The sequence below is a fragment of the Salvia splendens genome, chromosome 22, assembly GCF_004379255.2.
Source record: "Salvia splendens isolate huo1 chromosome 22, SspV2, whole genome shotgun sequence".
NCBI lineage: Eukaryota > Viridiplantae > Streptophyta > Magnoliopsida > Lamiales > Lamiaceae > Salvia > Salvia splendens.
In genome coordinates this window covers 21,535,756-21,552,705 of record NC_056053.1, presented here as the reverse complement: position 1 = coordinate 21,552,705, position 16,950 = coordinate 21,535,756, and the positions used below count along the sequence as shown (strand labels likewise).

General features: G+C 31.5%; 1 protein-coding gene and 1 non-coding gene across 2 annotated transcripts; both read left to right on the top strand.

Annotated features, from left to right (window-relative positions):
- Positions 1 to 5,295: 5,295 nt before the first annotated feature.
- Positions 5,296 to 5,369, top strand: TRNAI-AAU. Its single transcript has one exon. It is a non-coding gene; the product is annotated as a tRNA-Ile (tRNA).
- Positions 5,370 to 8,668: 3,299 nt separating this feature from the next.
- Positions 8,669 to 11,484, top strand: LOC121786479 (2-hydroxy-palmitic acid dioxygenase MPO1-like). The gene is made up of 4 exons (XM_042185122.1): positions 8,669 to 9,110; positions 10,784 to 10,846; positions 10,921 to 10,992; positions 11,086 to 11,484. Exons 1-4 carry the CDS (start codon positions 8,772 to 8,774, stop codon positions 11,200 to 11,202), a joined length of 591 nt encoding a protein of 196 aa, XP_042041056.1. The 5' UTR covers positions 8,669 to 8,771; the 3' UTR covers positions 11,203 to 11,484.
- The last annotated feature ends 5,466 nt before the right edge of the window (positions 11,485 to 16,950 follow it).

Genomic DNA, 16,950 nt, shown 5'->3' with positions numbered 1-16,950 from the left:
TAAACTTTAAATTTTCTCTTTCAATCGCCATATAGGACTAGTGTACGTAGCTTTTTATCCTACTTGACACAACCAAATTAACTGGACATCTATATGGCTTTTTATCCTACATGCCACAAACTTTAAAATTAGTCTAAAATATCTCAAATGATTCACAATGGCTCATGTAGGGTAAATTTTCACAGAAATATCTTATTTGGGCCGAATTGAAAAATAACACATAGAAGGTAAAATTTGTAATATTTTAGATCAATTTTTAAGTTCATGGAAAATACCAAAATTTTGTCATCGTCTAACTTTAAGAACCAATATTCCAATATTTTCATATTATTTCAATTATTTTATAAAAGAGATTATATTTAAATTCTATGCATATATTTTAACAATTTACATAATAAAGAAAATATGAATCTCAAGTCTCAGCTCAAGTTCAGATAATGAAAAACTTCAACCCAAATAATTAGGTCCATAAGAGATTTAGACACTCGAGCCTAAATTAAAAAAAACGATACATCATAGTACGATACGATCTCTGTCCCGATTTAAGATCTCTGTCCCGATTTAAGTGAGTCATTTTATTTTGCACAAGAATTAAAAAAAATACTCTATTTAATAAGTTAAATTTGGAAATAATAAAGTAAGAGATGAAATAAAATAGTGAAGATAAGAAAAAATAAAGTAGATAACAGAATAAAGTAGTGAAAGATAATAGAGAATAAAGTGAAAATAAATTAAAGTATTATAATAACATAAAAGTTAACCTTTTCAAGAGTAGAAATGAATCATTTAACATTGAAAATTTTAAAAAGAAATGTGGATAGAACACCAATAGTAATTTTTTGAAACTCTTTTTCTTGTAGAGAGTACTTTAAACTCCTTTTCCTTTTCTATAGATAGAAATACTTCAAAAGTTGACTGAAAGAGAAGAAATTATTAAAACTAGCATTGAAAAACATTATAAAGATTTTTCCACTGGTATTTTGACTTATTAGGTGATGTCAATCATCATACACATTTAATTTTGTTTTATTTGTCAAAGTCTACTACTGTGCCTGTGTGCATGTACTAAAATAAATAAATGATATAAAAGGGATCTTTTTTTGTTTTTTGAAAGCATGAAGGGATAAAAGATTTAAACAAGTAAGAAGGTCATTTACTGATTCTCATTAAAATGATAAAAGGGATATTTTTTTTATTGAAAGCATGAAGGAATAAAAGATTTAAACAAGTAATAGGAATTACTTATTTTCATTGAAATGAAAAGTTAGTATTTTAGTGTAGTTCGAGAATAACTTATTCTAACATTTGAACAGCTTAGACCTTTCTATAATCAACCAACAATATTGAAAGATATACTGATGAATTAGATTAAAATATTTGTATTTTAATTAAAAGTACTGTATTTTAATTAATGTAGATAAATGAATACCCGCTTATGGACCCGAGACTCACGGAACAATTAATATACATTAGAAAAATAAACGAATAGTTTATATCGCATTCAATTTGAGAGGGTGTAATAAATTTAATTTCTTTTGTTTGTCAAACAATATGCACACTAGGGCTGGCAAATCGTGCGGATTAGGTCGTTATCGGGTCAACTTGATAATGACCCAACCCAATAAGGCCTAACCTGAATCCGACATGTTAAGGAAACTGTAAATCCGAACACGAACCCGACCTGCTACCTTCAAATCCGAACACGACCTGCACCCGACACGAACCCGTTATCGACACGATATAATATGGGTTGACACGACACGATAACAACCCGAACCTGATATTACACGATTAAAACATAATATTACACGATTAAACCTTAATTTTTAACCTAATTTACACAATTAAAATTCGTTTTATACTATTTAAACCTAATTTATAAGAAATTAAAAAATTAAAGTAATATATATATTTTAAATAAAAATAATAATATTATTTCTTAATGGGTTACTTGTATCCGACCCGAACCCAACCCGAAATTATCGGGTTCTTAATGGGTCAACCCGATAAGGACACAGATCCAATAAGACTTGACCCCAACCCAATAATTTCGTGTGGATTATTATCGTGTCGTGTCGAAAATTGTCAGCCCTAATGCACACTTTAGTATGAATTTTTTACCTTTCGCTATAAAAAAGGTGTACAAGGAATTATTTCTTTGTCGCATACACTTAAATACCAAAAGTATCGGACTCACTCGCAGATCTAATCAAACGCTAAAAATAAATAATGAAAATATTTTATCGTTTGTGTTTAATTTTTCAATACATAATCTTGAATCCTCAATTACGAATTTAGATCTTGTTATTGTCGGTATTTTTCGCACTATATTATTACATGACGACAGTAGTTGACTAGATATTCAATTTGAGAGCTATAAGGATAATATAATAAATTGTGACTATTATTTCAATTATATTTTTAATGGACAGATTATTATTAAATTCATGTATAAATATTTTCACGATTTGCATCATAAAAGAAAATATAAACAAAAATAATTTAGTCGAAAAAAGTTATACAACTCGAGCCCATGAAAAAGTGATACATCCTACATACGCCTTTTGTCTAAGTTAAGTGGGATAGTTAATTGTCAAAGGAATTGAGAAAAAAAAAGCTTTTAGTCACTTGAATTGAGAGATAATAAAGTACTATGAGATAAGATAAAATATAAGATAAGAAAGAATAAAATATGAGAGATAAGAAAGACACAGAAGAGATAAGAGAGAATAAAGTAAAGTACTGTGAGATAAGATAAAATATAAAATAAAAAGGAATAAAATATGAGAGATAAGAGAGAAATATAAGGGATAAGAGAGAATAAAGTAAAATATAAAATGTGCATGTATTAATAACATAGGAAAGAGCAATATTTTTAAACTCCTTTTTTTTAAGGGAAATACTTTGAAAGTTGATTATAAGAAAAGTGAAAAAGTAAAATTAGCATAAAAAGTAGAAGTGATAAAGATTTCAAATTGTATTTTAACTTATAAACTGATGTCAAATTGTCAATCATCTTGCACATTCAATTTTGTTTTATTTGTCTAGTCTTTTAAAGTTGATTTGTTGTGTCTATGTCCTAAAAAATGAATAAAACTGAAGAATTTAGAGAAGAGTCTGAATGGTAAAGGAATCTTTTTTATTGAAACATGAAGGCATAAAAAGATTTTTATAAGTAATAATTTATTTATTTATTTATTTTCATAAAATGAAAAGTTAGAATTATTTTAGTGAATAACATTTGAATAGTTTAGACCTTCCTAAAATCAACAATCAATTTTGAAAGATATACGGAGTATACAAAAATATTGCCTTTTAATTTTTTAAATGGATCATTATAATGTAGATAAAAATTACTCGCTCATGAACCCGAGCAGGGACGGATCTAATTTTAGAAAGGTGCAAGTTGAGGCACTCCTTTCCTCCCACGCTTGCGAGTAGCTGATCACTCTATAGGAAAGGTGCTCGGTGCGGCACTCCCTTCCTGCCGCGCTTACGATTGGGCTTGTGTACAACCTCGGGCTTTTGCACATAGAGCTCAACCCTCCCTTCTCCTATGTCAGTTTGAACCTACGCACAACATCAAAATCACAATCAAAATCAATAATCTCACATGGTATAATGTCTTTTTAAATGAGAATTAAACTAGAAAAGAAACCTTGCATGCAATAGAGCAAAAACGAAAGCGATCCGGGTCAGTTAGCTTCCTTTTGCAAAGGTAGCAAGCCCCGTCGCCCTCAATCAGCAAACCCGACCCGTTATGCGGCAATGGAGTCAAAGACACAACCCATTTCTTGTTGCATTTGTAGGGCTTCAAATACATATAAATACAATCACAATTTTTTTTATTGATACGAAATAATTTCAAAAAAATAATAATAAAATTATACCTGAATCTTGTCGCAGTCAATGTAATTTTGCATCTCACAAAGAGGGACAACATTTTGGTAAACATGCCTGTAAATAGTGAGAATGTTGTGGTTGTAGTGCTCTCCACTTATGATGCAATACCTGCAAATTGGTGCATCACAACTTATGCAATACCGATTCAGTTCACTCTTCTGCATATCATCATGGCACTCACATCTCTCAAAAAATATTTTTTCCAAAAAGGAATCCACCCAATTTTGGAAGTTGCCCTCCTCGTCCTACACATTCAAAAATATCAATTAATTCAACATTAACAATTAATTATATTCAACTATCTTACCCACAATTTATGAAAAAATATGGACAATGATATGCATGTAACATGTATACAATTAATCAAGAAGCTATGCAAACCTTTCATAAACAAGATTTGCATCTTATTTTTGAACAAACAATACATTGAAGCAAGAAAAAAATCTATTTTATAAAATGTTGTATAACTAGATTTAGGGGAAATATGAGCTTAATATTCGAGAGTGAATATGCAATACCGGCTGCATAATTTCACTGCCTGAAGAAGTGCTCATCTCAGTTTGTTTTTTTGATTTTTTTTTTTTTTGATGAAACAACACTCACTAATTTGAGAATTATATAGCACCAAAATATTGTTAAGATGGGTTTACTTTAATAGTAGTTGGGCGATTTGCTGTTGACTATATATGAAATAAATTGTCACATAAATTGGGCATAATCGATTCTTATCTGGAGGGTGGAGTACTCCATGGAAAATACAAGACACATTAATGACCAGAAAATACGTATTTTCAAAAATTCATTTCACCACTCAAAAATTAAGTCGAACTTGAGTTCCATTTTCAAATGGTTGCTATCTCCTATTCTATAAATTTTGGAATTAAATTGTAGATTTATATTTTAATTATTTAAAGTGCTTCAGCATTAATAGCAATTGTCCGTGAATAGCAAAGAATTCATAGTATTTGCTTCATAGGATGTACTATATTTATTGAATACAATTTAAACAATTAATTCCACATAGAGATTGGCTTAAAACAGTTACATTGGTGATTTTGTTGTAAATCAAAAAGCATATATGACATTTATTGAAACACCAGAGCATGAATGCGCTGTATTAAACCAAATTTTGATAATGCAAAAATGTAAATTGTTGTCTGATTCATGTATAATCATTGCTATTACCGATTTTAGATTTTGTTCATTATTTCATGTGCAACATTTCAAATACTAAGAGAGAGGGTCCCGCACATACAAAACTATATAAATTACACTTATGAATTGATTAATCGTGGACATTTTATTACAGCCAAAAATGAAATAAAAATTTACTAGAAATCTAATGTGAATTAAATTTCAAGTAAATTAGTAATTATATGATTCTCAACAACTGGCCTATTAGCTCAGTTGGTTAGAGCGTCGTGCTAATAACGCGAAGGTCGCAGGTTCGAAACCTGCATGGGCCATTTTTTAAGTTTTTGTTAAATGGGCCAATCATTTTTTGTTTGGATAATGTATTGGATACCTCGGCCCACTCAATTTGGGCCTCAGTATTGTTTTGAAAGAATATCTTTTCGACAATAAATAATTTGGCCCATGCAAGTCAAAACCTGCACGCCGCTTTGACCATGGTATATTTAATACTTTTATGAGTATTCCTTTAATCCCAAAAAATAGACATTGAAAATGATACAGTTTTTTAACGTACAATTAGTAAAATAAAGGAAATAATGATATAGTAGATAAAATTATTCACCACACAAATTGGGTTGAAAGTGAGCAAAGAGATCCACTTTAAATTTTGGTGGAGAAGGGTCCCTCAAAATGTAGATCCAAGTGATTTAAAAAAAGAAATTGAAATTAAAAACTTTAATTCAAAGAAAAAACAAGTTCACTTCAATTTAGGAGTTTCCTTCTTCAACCACTTTCGTCAAGTATTTGGACCTTCTCAACTACCTAATAGCCAAAACATTCAAGTGAGGGTCATAAGTTGTGATCTCAGCATGTATGCACAACTTAAAACTAAAACATTTCAATTTGGACTTATCTTCTTCAATCACCTAGACCTACATTTAAAATCAACAGTCTGATGACCAAAACATTTAGATGAGATTCATAAGTTGTGATCTTAATATGTATTCGCAACTTAAATTAAACACTTTAATTATTAAAAAAAAATACAAATTGAAGACTTTAATTTGACTTTCTTTTTTTCAACTTTAGACCTATATTTTAAGGGACATTTTCAACCACCCCATGCCCAAAACATTCAACTGAGAGTTATAAGTTGTGATCTCAACGTGCACTCACAACTTAAAATTAAACACTTTAATTTGGATTTCTCTTCTTTAACCACCCGGATGCACATTTAAAGGAACCTTCTCAACAACCCAATGCCTAAAGTAGGAGTCATAACTTTTTCCTTGACCTACATTTAAAGAGACATTCCCAATAACCCATTAATCAAAACGTTCAAGTGAGAGTCGTAACTTGTGATCTCAATATGTATTCACAACTTGAAATTAAACACTACAATTTGGATTATCTTCTTCAACCACGATAACCCAATGCCAAAAAATTCAAGTGAGAGTCATAAGTTGTGATCTCAATATGTATTCACAACTTAAAAATTGAATATTTCAATTTGGATTTATCTTTTTCAACCACATGAACCTAAATTTAAAGAGACATTCTCAACAAACCATTGCCCATAATACTTAAGTGAGGGTCATAAGTTGTGTGAACTCAGTGTATATTCACAACGTAAAATTAAACACTTTATGATATCCTCAACGACCCAATGTTCAAAATATTCAAATGTGAGTAATAAGTGGGAGAAAAAGTTCTCCATACTAGATAGAGCATCAAAGTGAGTACTAATATTCATTTAGGGCTCGTTCACTTTGTCGGTTTTGGCCAGTTTTGGGCTCAAAACTGGTGAAATATGGGTGTTCAAGTTTTAAGTTATAAAACTGTGAAGCCCAATATATAAAACACGGCCCGCACTGTTTGTTCATGATATGCCCAATTTCAAATACTGGCTCAGAGGTGGTTTTTATATTTTGGAACACCAGAAATGAAGGTGAGATTACACTTTACCCCCTCATTTTCGTTCCCCACCAAAAAGCTGTACTTTCCCCAAATTATGTCAAACTCGAAAATCCCTAAGCTATTGCTCCGCTTTCTTGTCGGCGGACACTATCAAGAAGGAACCCAGAGTAGCTAAAGGCGCGCCACGTGAGGGTTCCGAGCAAGAACGCCCCCGCAAATCCGGAGAGGAGAACCGGGGAGCCCAAGAAGAAGATCGCGGCGTTGCTGAGCTCATCCCAAAAGCTCCGGCAGCACTGAGGCGGTGTCGCCTCTCCACTTATAACCAGCGATTTTGAGAGGAGATGAGAGGAGAACAGGGGGAGCCCAAGAAGAAGATCGCGGCGTTGCTGAGCTCATCCCAAAATTCCTTGTAAGATTCATCCAGAATTTTGAGACGCCGGAAAACTCTTCATCCAAGATAGATTCAAGGCCCCGGTGGAGGAAGGTGAGCTTGATGAGGAGATTGGTGTTGAGTTGATTAAACAATTGAGAATGGGTCATTGATTGTGGTTATTAGTTTGGTGTTGATTGTGGTAAATTTGAGAATATCTCTGTTGCAATTTCTTCGTGGAGGAAAAGAATTAGAGCAGCAAGAACTAAATTTGTGAATTCAAGAGGGAAAGCGTAGACATTTTCTCGTGAACAGTGTATGGATACAGTAACTTCATATGCATATCTGGAGGCTGGAGGCTTATTCTTGGATAAAACATGCTATAACACCTTCCATTACCCATTTAAACAGTATCCCAAATCTACGAGAATTAAAACCGGACATTTCTAAAATGATAAGGTGAACACGTAACCTCAATTGCACAAAATAGCCGCATATGTTTATAAAAAAAATAAAAAAATAGCCGCATATGTTTATAAATTATAAGAATCTACATTACGATAGAAGATTGTTTCAACTTTTAAGAAACATAGTTTTTATCTTGAGGGAACATCTTTTTTGGTCTACAAACTTTGTCAAAGTATCATTTTAGGTCCGTAAACTTTAAAAATATCATTTGAGGTCCACCAATTATAGATTAATATCATTTGAAGTACTTTTTACTATTTCCAAGTTTTTTGGACGAAAATACCCTCAATACCTTAAAGTGTATATATTTTTAATAAATTTATCATATACTCATTTTTTTTAAAAAATATCTTTACAATATATTTTTGACAAATTTTCTAAATATAATTTGACCTTAAATGTTATCACTTAATTTTGTGACATGCAAGTAAAATTGCTTCTTCAATTTTTTATATTAATTTTTTAAAATTGAATAAAGAATTTTTCTTTAATAATAAAAAATTGAATAAAGATCTTTTCTTGCATGTCACAAAATTAAATGATAATATTGAAGGTCAAATTATATTTAGAAAATTTGTTAAGAATATATTGTCAAGATATTTCTAAAAAAATATGAGTATATGATAAATTTATTAAAAATATACATCCTTCAAGGTATTGAGGGTATTTTCGTCCAAAAAAATTGGAATTAGTAAAAAGTACTTCAAATGATATTAGCTCATAGTTGGTGGACCTTAAATGATATTTTCAAAATTTACAGACCTAAAATGATACTTTGATAAAGTTTGTAGACCAAAAAAGATGTTCTCTCTTTTATCTTTTATTGCAAATAAACGTTTTTTAAAATAAAGAAACAGCGCTCCGGATAGAGCCGGCATAGAGTTATAGTATAGACCATAGAAAACAACGGCATCCCAATCAACTTCCTATTTATTCAATTTGTGATTGCAGAAAAGAGAGAAAGAAGCAAACTTTGGAGATGGGCATGTTTGATTTGGAGGAGCAGTTTACTTTCTACGGAGCTTACCACAACAACCCCATCAACATTGCTCTGCACACGGTCTTTGTTTGGCCAATCCTCTTCACAGCTCTGCTTCTTTTGAATTTCACACCGCCTTTATTCTCTCAATCCCCAATTCTTTTGCTGGGCCAGAGTTTCTTGGTCCTCAATTACGGCTTCTTGTCCACTTTGATTTATGCTCTGTATTATGTGAGTTTGGACAAAAAAGCTGGCTCTTTGGCTGCTTTCATGTGTTTCCTGTGTTGGGCTGGAAGCAGTTTTCTCGGTCATCGCCTCGGCTTTGCTTTGGGTTGGAAGGTAATTTCCTCGAATTTGGATCCTATTATTTCTTCCAATTGATTTGTTATGCCTGTGAAAATAAGTTATTGAGAAAAGGGATTAGGGTTTCACTTTGAATATGAGATGATGTATGAGCTTTGGGTGAAGATAATTGAAAGATAAAAATGCAATCTTGATTGATAAAAAAGGATATGAAGGTATCTCAGTTAATGCTACTTGTTAGTTATTGGCACGTGGAAACTGGAAATAAGTTATTGAGAAAAGGGATTAGGTTTTAACTTTGAATATGAGATGATATATGGGTTTTGGCCGAAGATAGTTGAAAGATAAAAATGCAATCTTGCTTGATAGAAAAGGATCAGTTGGTGATACTTGTTAGTAATTGGCTCTTAATTTGGTCTTTTGTGTTGTCGGTCTAAATTCTTGCTAATCTTCTATGTTTAATTCATTGCTCAAGATTGGTAGGTATCATTATTGGCTTTTCAATATAAGGCAGTTTGGATAATTTCTGTTGAGTTCTTATCATTAGATGTACTAGTACTTAATCTGCTTAAACAAAATGTTATGCCTTTCGTTGATTCCCAGCATTCGCCTCTTCGAGTAATTATAGAAAGCTAAAAGTTTACTGGCAGTGTTTCTTGTTAAGTGACACCTTTAAGACGATAATTCTAACCGATTAATAGCATTTTCCCGTTTGTGTTTATAACTTTATATACTTCTGTATGCTCAGTTCTAAATATGGCTGAACAGATAGGATCTGTAATTACTATTAATCTCTTGTTTTCACGTCATGGATTTGGAATGATTTAGTTAGTCAGGCTATTAACTCGCCATTACCGCATTCTATAAATATGTTATGGGCATTGGTAAGATGTTACCCGAATTCATCTGCCACGGCATTTCCTAATTTTGTTGAAGGGATTTAATAGCAATGATACCTATACCTGTAATAAATGTTGCGGAATAGGCATTTTCGATCTCTTGAGTATGGCAGGTGGATTGGTAGCGTTTCAGTCACGTATGACGTAACTAGGAGCGACAATTTTTATTTAAAAACCCTTTCAGCCTTAATTTCACCTTTTCTAGTTTATCAATAAGTGTCATGAACTGCAAAAAATATAAATAAAAACAAAAATTTATCATTAACACTACTTACTGACTTATGTGCCAAGAGTGATTCTCCACCACATTACTGATGTTGCTGCTTACACCGAAACATGATCTTGACTGTAACTCTTTGTTACGCCCACATGCCAAAATATCTTTCAGCAATGCTTTCTCGATGTTTTGTTTCGCGTATTTTTCCAGTTCCCTGCAATTTACTGTTCTAATGAGGGGACCTATTCCCATTGGTTCTAAATACAACCTTCTTTTTGAATCAAAGTCTCCAAGACGTTCGATCAGTTGTTTAGGTGATTACAAGGTTAATTCCTTGTCGTGTTATTCTTCTCCATGAGAGGGGGCGCTTTAGAAGGCATTTGTTTTTTTTATGTATGTGCGTGCTATGTAGGAAATGCTGAGGTATACGGATATGCAAGAAAGAGACTGAAATACTCTTCTGTGTGCGACATGCCTCTTTTATGAGTGAACATATGAAAATTTGTGCCCTTCTATGATCAAAAGAATTGTGATAGGCTCTTAATCTATATGGGGGGCTGAGTTTCGTGCTGATTCTTGCATCGTTTGAGCAGGTGGTTCTGGCATCTCAGCTACTCTGCTGGACGGGACAGTTCATAGGGCATGGCGTGTTTGAGGTGAGTTAAGACCAATCGTCGTGCTTTTTAGTATCTTGAGCTGAGATAATAATATATGGCACGGGTTTCTGCAGAAGCGAGCGCCTGCACTGTTGGACAACCTCGCCCAAGCACTCCTCATGGCACCATTCTTTGTACTGCTAGAGGTATGTGAATTTTCTATCACCACCAAATTATCACATTGCATAATTTGTCAATTATACAAATTATAATGATGATGTATTGTTGAATGGTGATAGGCTTTGCAGTATGCATTCGGTTACGAGCCTTGCCCGGGCTTTCACGCTAGAGTCCAGGCCAAAGTCGACGCCGAAATCAGGGCTTGGAAGGAATCCAAAAATAAGAAAATTTCTTAATCTTTATTTGCTTGATCCAACATATTTATATTTCTATACATAAATATGGTGATTTTCTAGTTAAACTTACTGAAAATATGACCAAAGTATGTATGTATTTATGTCAGACGCCCCCAATAATTTGAAGTGTTGTGCCTCAGCTATGAAATTGTGCCCCCTAATGATAAATAGATTAAGTTAATACTGTACTAATATACTATCCATTTCATGAGGCTTTTGAAATTTGACATTGCTACTGAAATTCTGAAGAAAGATTGAATCATATTAGAAGTTTTCCATATATGATACTAAGTGTTTCTTTTAAATAAATTGGTGATTTAGTCATGACATCATACAACAGTTACCATACTCATTCTCATTGGTGAACTATATAAACTGAAAATTCAGTTTAGAAAACCAAGTGTATATATATGTCGGCATATAGTATATTAGTATTATCTAAGTTTAATGCATAAACAACTCGGGCTTAAACACTCTATATTGAATAGTATTGTAGCATGGCATATCTATTAGTTGGCTTATTATAGTCTTTTAATACTAACTAATACCTACTATGTTAATACTATTATTACTATCCAAGCTAGCAAAACAATTGGGAATTGAATTATTTTTTGAGTTGACCGTCTTAAGAAAATATTTTGCAATCTTGACAAACTATTGGCAATCACAAACCAACTTTTAGCCTTATGGAGTAGTTTAATTGTAATTACAATAGTCCAAATTTTTTCTATGAGATTTTGTCCAATGTGTACGTTTTGCATAAATCGAAGAATTAAAATTCCCATGTTGCCTTTTCTCTAATTTTAATACTTCCTACGTCCCTGAAAATTTGTCACATTTTATTTTCTACACTCGTTTTGAAAAAATGATAATAAATGGTTAGAGTGTAAGAATGGTAAAGTAAGAGAGAGAATAATGTAGATAGGGGTCTTCTCTACATTATTCTATCTTTTACTCTACCTTCTCTCCACTTTAACTATCTATTATTATTATTTTTTAAAACGAGTATATAAAATGAAATGTGACAAATTTTCAGGGACGGAGGAGGGAGTATCAAATATTCATAATATTTCTGAATCCAAGTTCAAAAGAAGTGGGTGCAAATGAAAGCAGATTATAAGATATAAGTACGTTTTAAACCTATGCGTGAAATGAAAACTATTGAACAATTGGGATTTTTCAACATCATAAAGTAACGCTTGAAATGGCAAGGCTTATTTTATTTTACTCTTACCCAAAAAGTCGACAATCAATTTTCAATTTAAACCACGTTAGTCCACCCTAAATCTATAAGTATTACTTATACAAATCAAATTAATATGTGTGCATGCGTGCGCCACTCAAAGAAAAAGACAAGTCTCAATATTGCTTGGTTTTCAAATAGTATTGCATCCCTCTCTACGAATACAAAGAAATTTCTATATAATATTCTAGATAAGATATAATATGTAATCATTTTGTCTAACAATAAAAATCTCATTTTTTATATTTTCGTAAATTCATCAATGAGAATTTTATTTCACTTTTATTTAATTGATAAGAGCACACTTTCTCTTCTTCAACCCATATTTATTTACATTTCTTAAAATTCATGCGAGAAAAAATAAGACTCCTAATTGTATAAAGAGGGAGTATATGTTAGTGATGCGTGGTCCATATACAAGAATACATTATTATTAGTGATGTGATGTTCCACGACGGATGAAACTATAACACTGTTATTGTCAAGATTCGAACCTATATACAACCTTGTACTCAATTACCTCATTGGAAACAATATGAGCTACCTAAAATCTCTAATTCTAAAAAAAATGAAGATAACTGATCATGCTGTAATCCATATGTTATGAACAATTGGACACGGATACTACTCCAAATTTAAACACAACTACGACAATTACAAAATTCCTTAATTTGATAATCAGAAACGGCAATGACATGATCTTAATTTATTAATAGCCAGATTAGGCCGGTTTTGTTAAAGGAAAATACGTATTAGCTGCAAAAGGTGGTTTTGTATCATCCACACAGATTCACTAATATATTATTCAAGGAGCCACGTATTTATATATGAGTCTATTACTATATACCTATGCTAATTTAATAATTGGTCACATAACTTAAAAGAATGAGAAGATTATCACAAAGATTGTTACCCAAAGTTAGGCAGAACAATAAAATAGTCAATAATTGATTGAACTATGCTAATAAAAAAATGAGTATTCAAGAAAATCCTAAAGCGAATCGCAGAAGAATTTCTTATAAATTGACCATTGCATTATTCTATAAATCATAGTCGGCTTATTGGCGAATCAAATGACGCCATGTGGAGCTGTCGCTTTTCGTGGTACATGCTGGAACAAAAGAAACAGGGCCCACTTCGTTTGGCTTAATCCAATAATTAGTGGTCAACCCTTGGGTTAATTGGCACTAATTCTCTGGTTAGGTTATGTTCGTACTACTTGAATTAGGCGGTGAAAGATTTTTTATTGATTTAATGTGGCGACAGTGTCAATTTTTCGATAAGTTGATGATTTGGATTTTTGACTTTGTTCTTATAGTTTTGAATGTGCGTTATATATTGATATCTTAAACTTTATTAATAGTATAAAATTTGATCTGATCGCATCGATCTACCATGTGTCACACGCTTAATCATTGAATATATTCTACAAAAAAAAATGCATGTCTTAACTTTTGAGAAAGATAGGTATATGGTATCGCTCTTATTTTAAGTTCTTAGCGATTTTGTAAATTAAATATTTGGAGTGTCTAATTAAGGATCAACCAATAAATATGTTGATTTAGTTTTTCGTAGAGATGTGATATATAATGCAATTACAATGAAATATAATTGATGTAAATATATATGTTGATGATAATGAATTTAGTTCCGTTTTCTGTTTGCAATAAATAATTAGATGATAACAAGAATTTCATATTTTCTTATGTACAAATCACCACTTATTCATATTAGTCACCATTTATACAAAATATATACATGTTCGTACGGGGAGAGTGATCAATTGCTAACTACAACTAATTTAAGACCATAGAATTTTAGAAATTTAGTGGTCTAAAATTTGCCACGTGTAATTTTCATTTTTATTAATTAAATCGAAATAGATAAAAAAAACTACCAAATTAGGGGTTTGGATAAAAATGTCAATATAGTGTTTTAAAAATATCAAGAATGACATTCTACATGCATAATATTGACATATTTTACATACTATGTTACATTTGTTCCTATAGGAAAAAATTGAATTTTTTTTTCAAATTTTGACATCGGAACATATGCAAGTGGGATCTCGTTATAATCCTTATGAAATTATCTTTAATTTGATATATGTTGTGTGAAAAAATAATTTAAATTGAAAAAATTATATGCATTTTAAAGTTATGTGATATTTTTCAAAAGTTAGTTACAACTAGTTTATTGTAAATTGACCTTAATAACCTTATTGACGTTTTTATTGATAGTATTGATATTTGGTGGATGATGATCTGACCCTTGATTTGAATATTTAAGGGCTATTATTTAATTGTAGCTAGCAATTAAGTATTGAGTTAGCAATATAACACTCCTATGTTCATATAGATATGGGGATATACTAATATGCTAACTAATTTTAAAGTGCTAAAATACATCCAATCACGTGCTGCCACGTGGCACGAAAAATGCAATATTGTAAACAAAAAAATGCAATATACATTTGTAGAAGTGATAGATGAATTTTGGCAAATTACATTTTAGTTATAGGCAGATTGCATTTTTTATTGTGGAGTTTTGCATTTTAGATATTGTCTGTTTAATTTGCATTTTATATATAGACGGATTGCATTTATATATGATTTATTTTGCATTGTAGACAATTTATGTTAACATGCAAAACTCAACAATTTAAAATGCAAATTTCCTATAACTAAAATGCAATTTGCGAAAATGCATATACAGCTTGACAAATGTATATTGCATTTTTCTATATATAATATTGCATTTTTCGTGTCACGTGGCAGCACGTGATTGGATGTATGTTAGCACTCTAATTAAGGATGCACCATGGTGCATCCCTATAGGTATATATTGATAAGATCATGTTTAGATATTAGTACTATATATACTCAATCACATGCATGAGTTTGTAAATGGAAACTCATATTCTTGATATATGTTTCGTCAAAATGATTTCAGATAACCCAAAGGACAAGGTTATCATTAATTGATGGAGTAGTATTTTACCATTAACATACCTAAAACGTTTTTATTAAAAATTTAAAACAGTACACCTTAATTAGAAATCAAATGAAACATGCTAAAGAGTCGTGGTTCTCAAAATAAAATCAAACATTTTCTAAAAGATTGGCATGCCATATCTTCAAGTCATACACTGTAGAATCATTTAAGTTGAATGAATTACAACTATTTGTTCATGATAAGTGTGGCCTAATTAGCATTGAGCATTCCAATCATAATATATATCGCATACTGAACTTGAGAAACATGCTATATTAATTAGAGCACCCGCTATAGTGCACAACAGTGAAAAAGTTGGCATTGTCAAACCATAGTGAGGAATTGAAGGCTAAAAGGAAGTTTGATAATCTCAGTTTGATGATATTTAAATAAAAGTAAAACCATTATATAAGACTCTCTTCGTCTCACTCTAAGGGACACATTTTTTTTCTTTTTGAGATGTCTCACTTTAAAAAAAGACACATTTCTGAATATAGAAACATCATTATCTCTATTGTTTCCCCCTCTTTTACTTTATTCTGTCCACTTACTCCCAAACAACTTTACATAAAATCCCGTGCAGAATTTGAAATGCTCCACTTAGAGTTGGACGGAGGGAGTACAGTAGTATTAGCAGTCGCAACGGATACCATAGCCTGAATAAGATACATGATGTCCATTAATCAATTAAATAGGCCGTTGCTTCACTTCAATACATAAAATATACTAGTATTATACTGGAATTAAATTCTCACTTTCCATAAAATAGATAGGTAGTTACAACAATGTTATTTGATGCTAGATTGCAATATGAACATGCATTTAAATTGTCAACTTAGCACTATATCACATAGTTGATGTATTCTACAAACACCATTCATTGTTATCCCAACGAATCACTTCATTATTTATGTAATCCAAGTTGAGTTGAATAATAATAATAAAAATTCAAGTAGGGTTGACGTCGCTCGATTTCTTTTTATTCTAACTAATTCACCCAAATCAAGCTGTATTCTGATCCAGATGTCGAAGTTGTAAAATTTTGTCTATAATTTGATCATAAACAAAATAGGAGTTGAATGCTAATTTAAGAAGCAAGAAAGTACGATTTAACACCCTATCATTTGACTTTGTTACAGATTATACATCCTGTGAATAATAACAATAACCGAGTTATACTCACGAACAGAACTAGTAAAGACCTACTACTATTTTTTTTTTCTAATTCAAAATTTATGCAAATTATTCAACAATGTTATTGACTCTTATCTGTTGATGTCTAAAAATTATAAATATAGTTGAATCTCTAGCAAAAAATTTTGCTGTCTTCTTGATAAAATATTTCTCCAATCGTAGGATTGTGCCCGAAAGGTTATGGCAATGGCCGCCACGGGCGGAGATGCATATGGATTGGGGCATATGACTCCCAATAGTTTTGACATTTTCATGGTAATTTTTCATGGTAATTTCAATAGTTTTGAATTCCAAATTCTTTGTTCGGTAAAAATGAT

Bases quoted from the DNA above. Each gene is read 5' to 3' on its own strand.
- LOC121786479 (XM_042185122.1), top strand. From the start codon at position 8,772: ATGGGCATGTTTGATTTGGAGGAGCAGTTTACTTTCTACGGAGCTTAC. The intron at 9,111-10,783 runs GTAATTTCCTCG...TCGTTTGAGCAG, and splicing joins GCTTTGCTTTGGGTTGGAAG to GTGGTTCTGGCATCTCAGCT. The intron at 10,847-10,920 runs GTGAGTTAAGAC...GGGTTTCTGCAG, and splicing joins TAGGGCATGGCGTGTTTGAG to AAGCGAGCGCCTGCACTGTT.